The following is a 19194-nucleotide window of genomic DNA, read 5'->3' as shown; positions in this document are numbered from 1 at the left end:
GAGAAGATTGATCAGAGATGCAGCTAAGAGGCCCATGATCACTCTGGCTGAACTGCAGAGATCTACAGCTGAGGGTGGGACAGTCTGTCCATAGGACAACAATCAGTCGTACACTGCACAAATCTGGCCTTTATGGAAGAGTGGCAAGAAGAAAGCCATTTCTCAAAGATACCATAAAAAGTGTCTTTTAAAGTTTGGAACAAACCACCTGGGAGACACACTAAACATGTAGAAGTAGGTGCTCTGGTCAGATGAAGCCAAAATTGAACTTTTTGGCAACAATGCCAAATGATATGTTTGGCGTAAAGGCAACATAGCTCATCACCCTGAACACACCATCCCCACTGTCAAATATGGTGGTGGCAGCATCCTGGCTTGGGCCTGCTTTTCTTCAGCAGGGACAGGGAAGATGGTTAAAATTGATGGGATGATGGATGGAGGCAAATACAGGACCATTCTTAAAGAAAACCTGTTGGAGTCTGCAAAAGACCTGAACCTGGGATGGAGATTTGTCTTCCAACAAGACAATCATCCCAAACATAAAGCAAAATTTACAATGGAATGGTTCACAAATAAACGTATCCAGGTGTTAGAATGGCCAAGTCAAAGTTCAGACCTGAATCCAATCGAGAATCAGTGGAAAGAGCTGAAAACTGCTGTTCACAAACGATCTCCAAACCTCACTGAGCTCGAGCTGATTGTCAAGGAAGAATGGGCAAGAATTTCAGTCTCTCGATGTACAAAACAGATAGAGACATACCCCAAGCGACTGCAGCTGTAATCACAGCAAAAGGTGGTGCAGCAAAGTATTAAGTTAAAGGGGCTGAATAATATTGCACGCCCCACTTTTCAGTTTTTGAATTTCCACAAATATTTAAAATAACCAATAAATTTCCTTCAACTTCACAATTGTGTCCCACTTGTTGTTGATTCTTCACCAAAAATTTACATTTGGTATCTTTATGTTTGAAGCATGATATGTGGGAAAAGGTTGAAAACTTCCAGGGGGCCGAACACCCTGTGGACAGCGCTTGATTGGAGCCAATTTCATCCTACAACAGGACAATGACCCAAAGCACACCTCCAAAATATGCAAGAACTATTTAGGGAAGAAGCCGGCAGCTGGTGTTCTATCTGTAATGGAGTGGCCAGCGCAGTCACCAGATCTCAGCCCCATTGAGCTGTTGTGGGAGCAGCTTGACCGTATGGTACGCAAAACGTGCCCATCAAGCCAAACCAACTTGTGGGAGGGGCTTCTGGAAGCATGGGGGGAAATTTCTCCAGATTACCTCAGCAAATTAACTGCTAGAATGCCAAAGGTCTGCAATGCTGGAATTGCTGCAAAGGGAGCATTCTTTGATGAAAGCAAAGTTTGAAGGAGAAAACTATTATTTCAAATAAAAATCTTTTTTTCGAACCTTGTCAATGTCTGGACGAGATTTTACATTCATTTGGTAACTCATTTGATTAATAAAAGTATGAGTTTTCATGGAAAACAAAATTGTCTGGGTGACCCCAAACTTTTGAATGGTAGTGTATATGTATTCTATGTGTATATCTATCCTTTTCTAACCTGTCAGTGTGATTTTACCGTACACCGCATATGAATTACTGGTTTTTCAAAGGACACCGGTGCATAAAAATCAGACAGCACTCGCATGGTCTGAGTGCTGTGCGATATTTCTCTCGCACCCATTGACTTCTATTGAGGGATGCGATGCGAATACTGATTACAGTCGCAGCATGCTGCAAGTTTTTTCCAGTCCGATCGTGATCCGATCCGAGCTGGAAAATAAAAAAAACGCAGATGAAGACACAATCATAGAATACAATTGATCCGAATTCAATCTGATTTTTTATTGGATTGCATTCCTCCGATTTCATCACAAGTGGGAATGAGCCCGAGTTGATGATTTAGCGTTTGTTTTCTGATGCAAAATCGCTGAGTTTTACAGTAGCAGCTTAGTGAAGGAGATTTCTGACATCTCATTCACACACAGGGTTTTAGTTGTTGCATTTTTTTAAAATCTGCATTACGTCAGGTCTTTCAGGGGTTTTGCCGCGTTTTTCATCCATTGAAATAAATGGAAGGAAAATGCAAATAAAAAACACCAAAAAATGTGTATATTGTGTCAAGTATTCTTTCTGGATTTTGGTGCAGAAAAAAATGCTACAAATAAGTAGCGTGTGAACCGACCCTAATCCTGGTGGTTCTGTTCTAATTAGAAATAAGAGAGAACGGCCAACAAAGCCTGGAGACATGTTTAATTCTATGGTGCTTCCACTTTACATATTGTCAGGCAGCATCTATTTGTGCAGAGTCGCCCCTTGAAGATTCCATCACAAGATTCCATTATGACATCACTGCTCATTCTCAGCCATTATGACATCACTGGTCATTCTCAGCCATTATGACATCACTGGTCATTCTCAGCCATTATGACATCACTGGTCATTCTCAGCCATTATGACATCACTGGTCATTCTCAGCCATTATGACATCACTGGTCATTCTCAGCCATTATGACATCACTGGTCATTCTCAGCCATTATGACATCACAATGCACAGTGGCTACTTACACAATGCGCACAGGGTAACGGGTGCCATTTATGGTTCTATAGTGATTGAGCGCACTTGCAATGTTTCACTATGGCTGAATTACTTCTCGACAATATTCAGGCAGAAGCTTTATCGGAGATTCTCACCACCAATCGCCGTGACATTGAGCTTCTACCTCCCGATGGCGTCCTCAGCTTCTCTCACCGGCTGGTGCTGGAGCTAGTAAAGGATTGCCTGACCAAATACCAACGAGGTCATCTCACCTCAGAGTATCTGACGGATTTATCTCAGAACATCAAGACATTACTACAGCAGGTAAATGGCGGACGCTCCGCACACCACTTTTCCATAATTATAGATCATCATGGTGGGAGAGAAGCTTCTTCTTTCCTCCCATATAAAACACGACGAGTCCCCAGATATGGAGTCGTCGTATCTGCAGAGAGGAGACGATGTCACAGACAATGGCCGCCTCCATTGTGTCTTTTCTCATCTCAGAATTTTCCTTTTTATGTCTTTTCTTCTTTATAGGCTGAAAATCGATCTCAACATGGAGATTTGGCTTTTATTAAAGACCTGGCCGAAAAAGTCCTGTCTGTACTGGAACGTCCGGCCCGCTCATCGGAACGCCCGGTAAGGAGCCATCATCTTCTCTATCACACGTCCTTGTTTTCTGATCTTCTCCAGATCACCAGTCACATATCAGATCTGGCTCAGTCTTTCCTGATTTATGTATTTGGGGATTTAGTGACATCTTCCACATATTAATGACATATATTATATCTATCAGGAAACAGCAGAAGGCGACAAAGAAGAGCAGAATGTCATCCCGGAAATCCCTGACCCCAATGGGAGTCAGCCGGAGCTGAACAGCGAACTGATTACAGGTGAGGCGATCACCCAACCTTCTACCGGGAATATCCAGATATTACAGGGAGCAGGGAATAATGGCAGATTTACTCTTCCCACTCGGTGTAATGGGAACCTGTCAGCACACGTCACATATGGGAGTAGTGGGAGGACTGTGCAGGACATTTTCTCGCAATTTTTGCAGAAATCCAATGTGCCAGTCTGGAGAAATGTAACATAAAAGTCATATAAAAGGGAGGATGGAAGTGCACTTGGGGCGTGGAGGAAGAAATCAGAGTGCAGTGACACGCCCCTGTGCACTTACAGGCTAATTTGCATATGTCTGTTATGTTTCAGCTCTCTTATCACACGGACAGTGAGGGTGGGGGTTTCCTCATTCCTGTGGTGATTGAGGGTTCCTCCATCATTTACCTTACATTTATCTATGGATGCGCCCTACGCCCTCATATGTAGAATCCCCATATGACGACCATTAATCCCATTTACAGACGTCTTGTCATTTCCCCCTTATGTTGCTGTATGATGTATGTTGGATTAATATCATCTAAAACATTTTATGTCTTCATTGTTTTATCACTATTTTAGAAATAACTTCCCTGGCGGATCCTGACAGTGTGATCTGCGAGATCCAGGAGATCCAAGAATCTGCTGATGTAAGTATCACTGATCATGGGGTGTGAATGACACATCCAGTATTATCCCCATATAACCACGGAACATCTCTATTCTAAGAGGAGATGACATTATTTATTACATAATAGCATTTATATTAAAGGGAATCTGTCACCAGGTTTTTGCTCCCATCTGAGAGCAGCATGATGTAGGGGCAGAGACACTGATTCTAGAGATATATCCATTACCTTACTGGGTGCAGCATTTGTGATACAATCAGTATTTTCTCTGCCACAGATTTGGCAGTTCTCTGAATGCTGAGCCCTGTATAACCCTGCCCACACCAGTGATTGGATGCTTCTGTATATCATCACTCCCACACCTGTGATTGGCAGTACATGGTATTGGCAGAATTATGCTAATCAGTGTAGAGTTACTATTGGTGCATCTGTGAATGCAGGCTTAGTCTTTCCTGATTTATGTATTTGGGGATTTAGTGACATCTTCCACATATTAATGACATATATTATATCTATCAGGAAACAGCAGAAGGCGACAAAGAAGAGCAAAATGTCATCCCGGAAATCCCTGACCCTAATGGGAGTCAGCCGGAGCTGAACAGCGATCTGATTACAGGTGAGGCGATCACCCAACCTTCTACCGGGAATATCCAGATATTACAGGGAGCAGGGAATAATGGCAGATTTACTCTTCCCACTCGGTGTAATGGGACCCTGTCAGCACACGTCACATATGGGAGTAGTGGTAGGACTGTGCCGGACATTTTCTCGCAATTTTTGCAGAAATCCAATGTGCCAGTCTGGAGAAATGTAACATAAAAGTCATATAAAAGGGAGGATGGAAGTGCACTTGGGGCGCGGAGGAAGATTTCAGAGTGCAGTGACACGCCCCTGTGCACTTACAGGCTAATTTGCATATGGCTGTTATGTTTCAGCTCTCTTATCACATGGACAGCGAGGGTGGGGGCTCCTCATTCCTGTGGTGATTGAGGGTTCCTCCATCATTTACCTTACATTTATCTATGGATGCGCCCTACGCCCTCATATGTAGAATCCCCATATGACGACCATTAATCCCATTTACAGACGTCTTGTCATTTCCCCCTTATATTGCTGTATGATGTATGTTGGATTAATATCGTCTAATACATTTTATTTCTTCATCGTTTTATCACTATTTTAGAAATAACTTCCCTGGCGGATCCTGACAGTGTGATCTGCGAGATCCCAGAGATCCAAGAATCTGCTGATGTAAGTATCACTGATCATGGGGTGTGAATGACAGGTCCAGTATTATCCCCATAGAACCACGGAACATCTCTATTCTAAGAGGAGATGACATTATTTATTACATAATAGCATTTATATTAAAGGGAATCTGTCACCAGGTTTTTGCTCCCATCTGAGAGCAGCATGATGTAGGGGCAGAGACACTGATTCTAGAGATATATCCATTACCTTACTGGGTGCAGCATTTGTGATACAATTAGTATTTTCTCTGCCACAGATTTGGCAGTTCTCTGAATGCTGAGCCCTGTATAACCCTGCCCACACCAGTGATTGGATGCTTCTGTATATCATCCCTCCCACACTTGTGATTGGCAGCACATGGTATAGCCAGAAATATGCTAATCAGTGGTGGCGAGGTTACACAGAACAAGGACTACATGGCACGAGACAGATAGTCCTCTAGTGATAATCTCCTGCTGATAAAACACTGATTTTATTGAAACAACCACAAGCAGCCCTTGTTCTCAACATGGCACATCATTTGTAGAGTTACTATTGGTGCATCTGTGAATGCAGGTGTAGTCTTTCCTGATTTATGTATTTGGGGATTTAGTGACATCTTCCACATATTAATGACATATATTATATCTATCAGGAAACAGCAGAAGGCGACAAAGAAGAGCAAAATGTCATCCCGGAAATCCCTGACCCCAAAGGGAGTCAGCCGGAGCTGACCAGCGAACTGATTACAGGTGAGGCGATCACCCAACCTTCTACCGGGAATATCCAGATATTACAGGGAGCAGGGAATAATGGCAGATTTACTCTTCCCACTTGGTATAATGGGAACCTGTCAGCACACGTCACATATGGGAGTAGTGGTAGGACTGTGCACGACATTTTCTTGCAGAAATCCAATGTGCCAGTCAGGAGAAATGTAACATAGAAGATAAATGCAAATCAGGAAGGAAGTGCACTGGGGGCGTGGATGAAGATTTCAGAGTGCAGTGACACGCCCCCTGTGCACTTCCATGCTAATTTGCATATGGCTGTTATGTTTCTGCTCTCTTCTCATCACATGGACGGCGAGGGTGGGGTTTCCTCATTCCTGTGGTGATTGAGGGTTCCTCCATCATTTACCTTACATTTATCTATGGATGCGCCCTGCGTCCTCATATGTAGAATCCCCATATGGCGACCATTAATCCCATTTACAGACGTCTTGTCATTTCCCCCTTATATCGCTGTATTATGTATGTTGGATTAATATCGTCTAATACATTTTATTTCTTCATCGTTTTATCACTATTTTAGAAATAACTTCCCTGGCGGATCCTGACAGTGTGATCTGCGAGATCCAGGAGATCCAAGAATCTGCTGATGTAAGTATCACTGATCATGGGGTGTGAATGGCACATCCAGTATTATCCCCATATAACCACGGAACATCTCTATTCTAAAGGCCCCGTCACACTAAGCGACTTACCAGCGATCCCGACACCGATATGAAGGTGTCAGGATCGCTGGTAAATCGCTATGTGATCGATGGTGAGCTGTCACACAGACAGCTTCACCAGCGATCAGCACAGCGATGCCGAGCGCCCGGCATCGCTGGCCATCCTGTAAAAAATAGAATCAAAATAAAAAATATAGTTATTCTCACCTTCCGACGTCGCGTTCAGCCATCCTGCCTCTCTCCACGCTCCGATCCCAGTGATCCTTTGCACGAATGACCGCGAGATGTCGCGGTCTCGCGGGATAACAAAGTCTCGCGGTCATTCGTGCAAAGGATCACTGGGACCGGAGCGTGGAGAGAGGCGGGATAGCTGAACGCGACGTCGGAGGGTGAGAATAACTATATTTTTTATTTTTTTTATTATTTTTTACACCTGATCGCTGGTCTCCCGCTGTCACACACAGCGATGCGTGCGAGCCAGCGGGAGACCAGCGACCAAAGAAATGTCCAGAGATTTCTTGCAGCGATCAGCGATACCAGCAGGGGGGCCGCTCGCTGATCGCTGTCACACACAGCGATCTCGCTGGTGAGATCGCTGTTACGTCACAAAAGTTGTGACTCAGCAGCGATCTTGCTACCGAGATTGCTTAGTGAGACAGGGCCATAAGAGGAGATGACATTATTTATTACATAATAGCATTTATATTAAAAGGAATCTGTCACCAGGTTTTTGCTCCCATCTGAGAGCAGCATGATGTAGGGGCAGAGACACTGATTCCAGATATATATCCATTACCTTACTGAGTGCAGCATTTGTGATACAATCAGTATTTTCTCTGCTGCAGATTTGGCAGTGCTCTGAATGCTGAGCCCTGTATAACCCTGCCCACACCAGTGATTGGATGCTTCTGTATATCATCCCTCCCACACTTGTGATTGGCAGTACATGGTATAGCCAGAAATATGCTAATCAGTGGTGGCGAGGTTACACAGAACAAGGACTACATGGCACGAGACAGATAGTCCTCTAGTGATAATCTCCTGCTGATAAAACACTGATTTTATTGAAACAACCACAAGCAGCCCTTGTTCTCAACATGGCACATCATTTGTAGAGTTACTATTGGTGCATCTGTGAATGCAGGCTTAGTCTTTCCTGATTTATGTATTTGGGGATTTAGTGACATCTTCCACATATTAATGACATATATTATATCTATCAGGAAACAGCAGAAGGCGACAAAGAAGAGCAAAATGTCATCCCGGAAATCCCTGACCCTAATGGGAGTCAGCCGGAGCTGAACAGCAATCTGATTACAGGTGAGGCGATCACCCAACCTTCTACCGGGAATATCCAGATATTACAGGGAGCAGGGAATAATGGCAGATTTACTCTTCCCACTCGGTGTAATGGGAACCTGTCAGCACACGTTACATATGGGAGTAGTGGTAGGACTGTGCCGGACATTTTGCTCTAATATAAAGGAACCTTTATTTGGCTGAAATCCAATGTCTCAGCTAGGAAAGAAATAATGTAGAAACCTTATGCAAATCAGGATGGAAGTGCATAGGGGGCGTGGAAGAAGTCAGTGCAGTGACACGCCCCCAGTGCACTTCCAGGTGTATTTGCATATGGCTGACTGGTTCCTCATTCATGTGGTAATTGGGGTTTCTTCCATCATATACATGACATTTATCTGTCTATCAGAGGCGTAGCTGGGGGTTCAGCTCAGGAGGCGAAACATCTGTGACGGCCCCTAACCAAGTTACCCTGATTACTAGTGCGGTGGCGTTAGACATTAGATTTTCACATTTCCAGCCCCATCTGTTCCCATTCTGCACAAACTCCTCTTCCTGCTGATACCCCAATACTGAGCCGCTGCTGCCGTATGTGTCCTTATTACTGCACCTGATACCCCAATACTGAGCCGCTGCTGCCATATGTGTCCTTATTACTGCACCTGATACCCCAATGCTGAGCCGCTGCTGCCGTATGTGTCCTTATTACTGCACCTGATACCCTAATACTGAGCCGCTGCTGCCGTATGTGTCCTTATTATTGCAAATGATACCCCAATACTGAGCCGCTGCTGCCGTATGTGTCCTTATTACTGCACCTGATTCCCCAATGCTGAGCCGCTGCTGCTGAATGTGTCCTTATTACTGCACCTGATACCCCAATACTGAGCCGCTGCTGCCATATGTGTTCTTATTACTGCACCCGATACCCCAATGCTGAGCCGCTGCTGCCGTATGTGTCCTTATTACTGCACCTGATACCCCAATGCTGAGCCGCAGCTGCCGTATGTGTCCTTATTACTGCACCTGATACCCCAATGCTGAGCCACTGCTGCCTTATGTGTCCTTATTACTGCACCTGATACCCCAATGCTGAGCCGCTGCTGCCGTATGTGTCCTTATTACTGCACCTGATACCCCAATGCTGAGCCGCTGCTGCCGTATGTGTCCTTATTACTGCACCTGATACCCCAATGCTGAGCCGCTGCTGCCGTATGTGTCCTTATTACTGCACCTGATACCCCAATGCTGAGCCGCAGCTGCCGTATGTGTCCTTATTACTGCACCTGATACCCCGATGCTGAGCCACTGCTGCCTTATGTGTCCTTATTACTGCAACTGATACCCCAATGCTGAGCCGCTGCTGCCGTATGTGTCCTTATTACTGCACCTGATACCCCAATGCTGAGCCGCAGCTGCCGTATGTGTCCTTATTACTGCACCTGATACCCCAATGCTGAGCCGCAGCTGCCGTATGTGTCCTTATTACTGCACCTGATACCCCAATGCTGAGCCACTGCTGCCATATGTGTCCTTATTACTGCACCTGATACCCCAATGCTGAGCCGCTGCTGCCGTATGTGTCCTTATTACTGCACCTGATACCCCAATGCTGAGCCGCTGCTGCCGTATGTGTCCTTATTACTGCACCTGATACCCCAATACTGAGCCACTGCTGCCGTATGTGTCCTTATTACTGCACCTGATACCCCAATACTGAGCCGCTGCTGCCGAATGTGTCCTTATTACTGCACCTGATACCCCAATACTGAGCCGCTGCTGCCGTATGTGTCCTTATTACTGCACCTGATACCCCAATGCTGTGCCGCTGCTGCCGTATGTGTCCATATTACTGCACCTGATACCCCAATGCTGAGCCACTGCTGCCGTATGTGTCCTTATTACTGCACCTGACACCCCAATGCTGAGCCGCTGCTGCCGTATATGTCCTTATTACTGCACCTGACACCCCAATGCTGAGCCGCTGCTGCCGTATGTGTCCTTATTACTGCACCTGACACCCCAATGCTGAGCCGCTGCTGCCGTATGTGTCCTTATTACTGCACCTGACACCCCAATGCTGAGCCGCTGCTGCCGTATGTGTCCTTATTACTGCACCTGATACCCCAATACTGAGCCGCTGCTGCCGTATGTGTCCTTATTACTGCACCTGATACCCCAATGCTGAGCCGCTGCTGCCGTATGTGTCCTTATTACTGCACCTGATACCCCAATGCTGAGCCGCTGCTGCCGTATGTGTCCTTATTACTGCACCCGATACCCCAATACTGAGCCGCTGCTGCCGTATGTGTCCTTATTACTGCACCCGATACCCCAATACTGAGCCGGTGCTGCCGTATGTGTCCTTATTACTGCACCCGATACCCCAATACTGAGCCGCTGCTGCCGAATGTGTCCTTATTGCTGCACCCGATACCCCAATACTGAGCCGCTGCTGCCGAATGTGTCCTTATTACTGCACCCGATACCCCAATACTGAGCTGCTGCTGCCGAATGTGTCCTTATTACTGCACCCAATACCCCAATACAGAGCCGCTGCTGCCGTATGTGTCCTTATTACTGCACCCGATATCCCAATACTGAGCCGCTGCTGCCGTATGTGTCCTTATTACTGCACCCGATACCCCAATACTGAGCCGCTGCTGCCGTATGTGTCCTTATTACTGCACCCGATACCCCAATGCTGAGCCGCTGCTGCCGTATGTGTCCTTATTACTGCACCTGATACCCCAATACTGAGCCGCTGCTGCCGTATGTGTCCTTATTACTGCACCTGATACCCCAATACTGAGCCTCTGCTGCCGTATGTGTCCTTATTACTGCACCTGATACCCCAATGCTGAGCCGCTGCTGCCGTATGTGTCCCTATTACTGCACCTGATACCCCAATACTGAGCCGCTGCTGCCGTATGTGTCCTTATTACTGCACCTGATACCCCAATACTGAGCCGCTGCTGCCGTATGTGTTCTTCTTACTGCACCTGATACCCCAATACTGAGCCGCTGCTGCTGTATGTTTCCTTATTACTGCACCTGATACCCCAATACTGAGCCGCTGCTGCCGTATGTGTTCTTATTACTGCACCTGCTGTGTGGCACAAAAGCAACGCTCCTCTTACTACCTCATACGGTAATGCCACCACTGAGCCCCTTACATAGTAAAATACCCCTTTTTTTACTCTACATGGTAAAAATGCCACCTAGAAAATGTTAATGCCGTGTTAATGCTATGAAAATATTAATTGCCCCTAAAAAGTGATAATTTCTACATGTGCAACTTTGTTGGTCAAAATAGTTGAGTGCCCCTATAATAATAATGCTAAAGTGCACATTTAATTATGTCCCCAGAATCCCCTCTTGTACAGCCCCACTATGCACAGTATGGTGCCCCCATAGTTCCCCTAAGTACTGTATGATAGGCCCACAGCTCCCCTATACACAGTATAATGCCCCCAGAGTTCCCTATATACCATATGATAGGCCCACAGCTCCCCTATACACAGTTTAATACCCCTACAGCTCCCCTATGCACAGTATGATAGGACACAGCTCCCCTATACAAAGTATAATAACCCCCACAGTAGTCCTCACACTGTATAATGGCCATCATATTAGCTTGCACACTGTATAATGGCCCCTGCAGCAGACTCACACTATATGATGGAACCCTCAGTAGTCCTTAAACTTTAAACTGTTTAATGGCCCTCACATTCACCCCCACACTATATAATGGCCCTCACACTTTATGATGGCCCTCTCAGAAGTTCTAATACTTTAGAATGGCCCCTTCAGTAGACCCCACACTTTATGAGCCCCCATACTGTATGATTGCCCCCACATTAGCCCCCATATTGTATGATTGCCCTCATATTAGCCCCCATACTGTATGATTGCCCTCACATTAGCCCCCATATTGTATGATTGCCCCAACATTAGCTCCCATTTGTATGATTGCCCTCATATTAGCCCCCATATTGTATGATTGCCCTCATATTAGCCTCCATATTGTATGACTGCCCTCATATTAGCCCCCATATTGTATGATTGCCCTCATATTAGCCTCCATATTGTATGACTGCCCTCATATTAGCCTCCATATTGTATGATTGCCCCCACATTATCCCCCATATTGTATGACTGCCATCATATTAGCCTCCATATTGTATGACTGCCCTCATATTAGCCTCCATATTGTATGCTTGCCCTCATATTAGCCCCCATATTGTATGATTGCCCCCACATTAGCCCCCATATTGTATGACTGCTCTCACATTAGCCTCCATATTGTATGATTGCCCCCACATTAGCCTCCATATTGTATGATTGCCCCCACATTAGCCTCCATATTGTATGATTGCCCTCATATTAGCCCCCATACTGTATGACTGCCCCCACATTAGCCCCCATATTGTATGCTTGCCCTCATATTAGCCCCCATATTGTATGATTGCCCCCACATTAGCCCCCATATTGAATGATTGCCCCCACATTAGCCTCCATATTGTATGGTTGCCCTCATATTAGCCCCCATACTGTATGATTGCCCCCACATTAGCCCCCATATTGTATGATTGCCCCCACATTAGCCCCCATATTGTATGATTGCCCTCACATTATCCCCCATATTGTATGATTGCCCTCACATTAGCCCCCATATTGTATGATTGCCCCCACATTAGCCCCCATATTGTATGATTGCCCCCACATTAGCCCCCATATTGTATGATTGCCCTCACATTAGCCCCCATACTGTATGATTGCCCCCACATTAGCCCCAATACTGTATGATGGCCCTTACATTAGTCCCCATAGTGTGCAAAGAACTCACACTTTATGGGCCCCCATAGTTGACCCTACAATGTATGAGGGTTCCTCCTCGTGAAGGTATGAAGGTCCCTCACATTGTATGGTGCCCCCACAGTCACACCAAAAAGTTTTAAGTAAAATACACAGCCAATAGGTACTCATCTAGCCCAGTATACTGATGAGACCACTGGGCAGACGAACGCACCGTAAGCTCAGAGTGACACACAGGTTGTCAGAATGCCGATGCATTCCGCGCCGTGATTCTGATGTTCTGTGAGTGCGCCGTCGCCTCGGTCACTGCATTATCCAGCTGTTCTGAAGGCCTCTGGCATAAAGTGATTTGGGGTCTACAGAATGGAGAGTGGCAGTGCGGGGAGATCATGTGTGCCGGCTCCACCGCAGAGATGAACTTTATCGGCATGTTCAGCTAACATAAGGGAAGTTAAGGTAGCGTTAGCTCCAGGTGGGACCTTCTGAATGCGGGGCCCAGGCGACCGCACCCTCTGCCCCCCACCTCCCCATGGGTAACTGCGCTACTGCTGTCTATGGATGCGTCGTCCGTCCTCATATGTAGAATCCCCATATGACAACCATTAATCCCATTAACAGACGTCTTGTCATTTCCCCCTTATATCGCTGTATGATGTATGTAGGATTAATATCATCTAATACTTTTTATTTCTTCATTATTTTATCACTATTTTAGAAATAACTTCCCTGGCGGATCCTGACAGTGTGATCCGCGAGATCCCAGAGATCCAAGAATCTGCTGATGTAAGTATCATAGAGGGAGATGTCTGTGTATCACTGATCATGGGGTGTGTTTGACACGTCCAGTATTATCCCCATATACCATGGGAGGAGGCCCCTTATATTACATCCGTGTCTGCGGAGCGTCCGGCTTGTATCATCCCTACAGCAGATCAGTGCACATCAGCTGGGACATAATATCGGAGAAGTTTCTGTATCTGGAGCTTTTTTCCTGCGGCTTCTATTTCCTAATATCATTTCTTCTTTTTCTATAGAACATGATGCAATCATTGATCCCGGCGAGAAAGCCGCATATGGACGACTTTGAAACATACGATCTGATCAGCAGCGGAGCTTTTGGGTGAGATTTCTGTTCCCATAATCCCCATTTCTCAGGGTTCCCTATGACAATGCTTCAGCCTCTGTGCTCTGCCATTCAGTGTTATCATAGGGACATGAGACGAGTCCACATCACTGTCCTCAATGTCACTATTCAGCTCCGTTATATATTATGTTATGGTGGGAGGATAATAAACGTCTTCTTACGGCAATTGGAGAAGTTTCAGTTTGGACCAATTTTTATTTGGACTGAATAGTATCTACTGGTCAGTTATAGCGAATCTGCCCGGGATGAATTTCGGTAGATTCTCTCATCTGTAATGTGACCTGGTGAGGGCAGACGGGGCATTGTGCAGACCTCCCATCAGCTATGTAATGTTATTTCATGGCTTTCTAGATGTGGACTTCTAGTACTAAACATTAGTATAGAAGATCATATAATGACTTCTATAGACTCTTAATAAGGGTTCATTATAAACCATGGATTCTATTTCTTTCCAGGGCCGTCTACTTAGTGCGCCATAAAGACTCACAACAGACCTTCGCTATGAAGAAAATGGCCAAGACGAACCTGGATGTGGAAGATGTCTTTCTGGAGCGGGACATCCTAACATTCGCAGATTGTCCCTTTGTGGTCTCCATGCTCTGCTCCTTCCAAACTAAATCTTACCTGTGTATGGTCATGGAGTATGTAGGAGGTAGGACACGTACATTGTAATATATTCACCCCATGTCTGCTGACATCTTATCACCTCTCATATCATTAGGATTGTCCCTGTGGACGGTTACATCCCACGGAGCATTTACTATAGGTTATCTATTACCAAGATGCCCAGAAAGTCATTGATCTGTGTGATCTCCCTGTATGTCCGCACTGAGTACCTCAGTATCTCCAGATGTAGACTAGATGTGACATCACTTTATGTTATTAGTTACATGGCCGACATTTCACCCTAACATCAGCCTAATATTCTGTGCACTCTACATTATATCTGTGTATATTGTCTCCTGCCCCAATGTCTCCGCTCACTTCCCATTATACTTCATGGTGATCTGCTGTATAAACCCCTCACCGGTCATATTTCCTTTCTTCTATAGGTGGAGACTGCAGGACCCTCCTAAGCACCAAGGGTCCATTATCTGTCCCCTTGGCCTGCTTGTATTTTGCAGAAATAGTTCTTGCTGTAGAGTACCTCCATAGCTATGGAGTAGTGCACAGAGATCTGAAGCCGGATAAGTAAGTGCCCCCTGTTGTATAATAAAGGGGAGGAATTATAGCTTATTATCACACAGTCAGTGAGGCTAAAACCATCTTTTCTTTCACAGCCTCCTGATTACATCTACTGGACACATCAAAGTCACCGATTTTGGACTTTCAAAAGTTGGTCGCATGATTCCAAAAACCAACACCCACAAGGAATCAGTGGTGGACATCTCCAAAGAGTTCCAAGACAAAGAGGTCAGCATCACTTACAGGAACTTAGCTTGTTTGTTAAATCTCATCATACTATTGTCTCTTCCCTACGTTCTTCATTTCTAGAGAACTTTTCTACTGATATTTTATCTTCTGTCATTGTGTTTTTATGGAGAGAACTTGTCATAATAATCATTTCATTGATTCTCACCTCAATCTTCTCTTTATTTATAGATCTGTGGCACCCCACAGTACATGGCCCCTGAGGTCTTCCTGGAAGAAGGCTACGGAAGACCTGTGGACTGGTGGGCAATGGGGATCATCCTGCATGAATTTCTGTTAGGATTTGTACCATTTGATGAAAATACCCTAGCTGAGCTTTATGAAACTGGCCAAATTAGTAAGTAGAATAATCTGATCTTTGCCTTGACTGGTTACATTGGTTTAGTTATTTCCGTTATCTTACAGTCCAATACAGAGTTTTCATTTTCTGTAATTTTATATATAACAGGAGACATCATTTATGATTTGGATCACGCTCCTCCCCGTGATGCTCAAAATCTCATCAATGAGCTGCTCAGAAGAGATCCGGCACAAAGACTTGGGACAGGTAACATATATAAAAGCATTAATATTTATTCATTACACTGAGGACGTATTGCTCATGTCCATGAAGATCAGCATTTCTCTATCAGCTTGCCTATTTCTAGACCTTCATACTATGACTTCCAATCTGATCCTTTCATGTTGGCTCAGTTATGTCAATAGCTCAGATTAAAATAAAATGTTTAGATATGGAACAGTCTATGACAATGTCCGCATCAGTTCTGCTTTTCTTTTTCCAGGAGGATCATTTGAGATCAAGAGCCATCCATTCCTGAGTGACATAGACTTTGACCATCTTCTAAGTCAGAAGCCGGAGTACATTCCTCAGCTTGTGTCAGATGTGGACACCAGCTTATTTACCAGTAAGTAGGAGACATCTTCAAGACTTAACAAATGTTTGTCTCATCTTCCCTATCATGTGACAATCGGTTCCCATTAATTTTAGTGATTAATGGCGACTGTGTTATACTGAAAACCTCTAATAACGCTTTATTACCTATGTTTTGTAGAGCACTCTGGTGTAAGCAAAGATCTGGTCGCAGAGGATGAGGAGGACACGAGTAAGGACAATGAGAGTCTGGATTTACAAAATTTTATATCATCTTCTGAAAGGCTTTCTAAAGTAAGTATGTGATCAGTGAATCAAGAATATGTAAAAAAAAGACCTCTAAAAGTAAAAGAAAAGTATTTAGTTGCTTATTTTTGTCTGTATTTAGCTTTGTACCCCTTCTACTGGGACGATGAATGATGAGGATCCCAAGTCCCCTCTAGAGTGTACCGTTGGATCAAGCATAAACGTATCCGAACTGTGAGTAGATTATATGATCATTACTGAGAGGCCCAGGCTGATATATGAGCACAACACCAAATATAGGACATAAATACCATACTATCAAATGCAGCATGCACAGCCCCATGATGAGCGGTCATTGCAGTTTTGGCTTCAGAAACCACTGGCAATGACAGTCCATAACCGCGGCCGGTCATTCTTTCTTACTGTTGCCCACACCATAGGAGAGATGTAGTATTACATGCCAGCCATTCTTGGTAGTTGTTTTCTGCTCTGATCCATAGAAGGTAGTTTTGAGCAGGAGATCTTCCTTACTATGACTTCCATATGTCTTATTGAGTCTTATAGTTGATGTTCTTATACTGAGACAATCCATTTTATACTACAACTGCATTTACTTGTGATTTACACACTTTTTCTTTTTCCAAACAGGCAGAAAGAATCTTTCCATGAATCTGACAGAGACAACGCTATAAGCAGCTTGCCATCTTCGTCCACAGTGTCAGGTATGTACATGTCTATAGCACCAAAAATGGAAATCAAAACTCAAATATTTCCACATAGTTTTTCTGTAATCGGTGTCTCCAATGTTATCCATGTTTCACGGATCCCAATTACATTGCCCATGGGCCCATATTGTATCTCTATTTCCCTAATGTTGGACAGTTTTACCAGATTATCAGGACTATATGAGACAGGGCTAGAACAATTCTACTATATACAGGAGAGATACAAAGCAGATCCCATAACAATATGTTGTAACTGAGGTTTTTTTTTTTTAATTTTGGATCAGAAGTTCCAGCTGAGGAGGAAAGAAAATCTGAAGACAATGTAAAAAAGGGGAAAAAGAGACGAGGTAAGTGTGAGAATCAGCTCCATGTCGTGTGATGTCAGTCAGTGGGAATCATTCATGTGGAGCAGATGTCATCTGTTAGTGATGGGATTATGACATGTATGATGGCTGACAATGATCCCTGACCTCTGTGTGATAATATTCCTCTGCCGTCCGGCCACAGTGACCGCACAGTAGTATCATGTCATATGGAGTCCCATCACTAACATTATATTTACTTCTCTTCTCATAGGTTCCATCTTCCGCCGGATCTTATCATCCTGCCGGCGTGGATTATCCAGGGCTGCTCGAGTATTTGCTTGTTGTCACTGTTGCCCTAGAACAAACACCTAAGTATCGAGCACCCTGAAGTCCAGCAGATCCACCATCACTGCTGGACCTGTTTACAAGCGGGACTAACTCCTAGCCGCGGTCTACGGACCAAACATTGGGCATGGGCAGGGCCTTGGGGGCAGATCCCAAGTGCGCTCAACCATGTGAAATAGCTTACGCTCAGGAACATTGAGGGATAGCGCTATCGGATAGCTCTACCCGTTCATTTCCTTTAGGAATAGAGCTATGGGATAGCTCTACCCGTGCACTTTCTTCATGGATAGCGCTATCAAATAGCTCTACCCGGACAGTATTAACGACAGAGCTTTTTCATACACACATTGATTCTGTTCCTAATTTTACCCCTCCCTTATCCTTCTATGCTAATTTTAATTAAAATTAAAAAAATTAAAAAAAATTCTAAGTTTACTTGATTTTTTTTCACATTTATTAAACTTATCTATGTATTTTGTTATCTGATAAAATTCAGTACATATACAGATACTGGCCGGTGGCCGAACCTTATACTACCAACACTTATTACCTTTTGTGTCCAATATTTTACTTATGAATTGTGCCCCTAAAGATATCTAAAATACAGGAAACCTCCACATCTTGCTCTCACAAGTCCAGCAGATCCACCATCACTGCTGGACCTGTATAGAAGGACCTTCACCATCTACCTGTGGCCTTCTGTTATATCTCTACCCGGACATGTATCACCTCTGTCACCAGGCTCTGCGGTAATCCCACTGCTCGCCTGACTGGGTTCTTACTGGTATCTGACCCCGGCTGCCCTCCTGACTATGATTTCGACTACTGATTCTGTTCCCGATCTTCTCCCTCCCTGAAGTCCAGCAGATCCACCATCACTGCTGGACCTGTATAGAAGGACCTTCATCATCTACCTGTGGCCTTCTACATCTCTACCCGGACATGTATCGCCTCTGTCACCAGGCTCTGCAGTATTCATACTGCTTGTCTGACTGGGCTCTTACTGGTATCTGACCCCGGCTGTCCTCCTGACTATGAAAATGAGGATGAGTGACTTTATGGAGATCAACATCCAACACTGTGGAGACACCATCACATGTTTCTCAGCGCAGTGATGCTAGAGCAATGCCCCCATCCCTTATGGGAAATATGCAAAAACATGTAAATCAACAGCCGCGGAGACACCATCACATGTTTCTCAACGCAAGCAATGACTAGCCAGGTCTTTCACCGGGAAGGAACAACTACGGGAAGGGCAGTC

The 19194-nt window shown here is 44.8% G+C and overlaps 1 protein-coding gene and 1 long non-coding RNA gene across 2 annotated transcripts; both read left to right on the top strand.

Moving 5' to 3' along the window:
- The first annotated feature begins 14792 nt into the window (after nt 1-14792).
- LOC141088584 (microtubule-associated serine/threonine-protein kinase 3-like) lies at nt 14793-16354 on the top strand. Its single transcript, XM_073574737.1, has 6 exons — nt 14793-14862; nt 15063-15201; nt 15291-15423; nt 15613-15778; nt 15890-15988; nt 16224-16354. Exons 1-6 carry the CDS (start codon nt 14793-14795, stop codon nt 16352-16354), a joined length of 738 nt encoding a protein of 245 aa, XP_073430838.1.
- Nucleotides 16355-16493: 139 nt separating this feature from the next.
- On the top strand, nt 16494-17280 carry LOC141088600 (uncharacterized). The gene is made up of 3 exons (XR_012231985.1): nt 16494-16606; nt 16701-16792; nt 17207-17280. It is a non-coding gene; the product is annotated as an uncharacterized lncRNA (long non-coding RNA).
- Nucleotides 17281-19194: the final 1914 nt, after the last annotated feature.

This window comes from Dendrobates tinctorius, unplaced genomic scaffold (assembly GCF_039654945.1).
Source record: "Dendrobates tinctorius isolate UK_male_01 unplaced genomic scaffold, ASM3965494v1 ptg000039l, whole genome shotgun sequence".
Classification (NCBI taxonomy): Eukaryota; Metazoa; Chordata; class Amphibia; order Anura; family Dendrobatidae; genus Dendrobates; species Dendrobates tinctorius.
This window is presented reverse-complemented; position numbering and strand designations above follow the sequence as displayed.

Bases quoted from the DNA above. Each gene is read 5' to 3' on its own strand.
- LOC141088584 (XM_073574737.1), top strand. From the start codon at position 14,793: ATGCCCAGAAAGTCATTGATCTGTGTGATCTCCCTGTATGTCCGCACT. The intron at 15,202-15,290 runs GTAAGTGCCCCC...TTTCTTTCACAG, and splicing joins AGAGATCTGAAGCCGGATAA to CCTCCTGATTACATCTACTG. The intron at 15,989-16,223 runs GTAACATATATA...TTCTTTTTCCAG, and splicing joins GGCACAAAGACTTGGGACAG to GAGGATCATTTGAGATCAAG.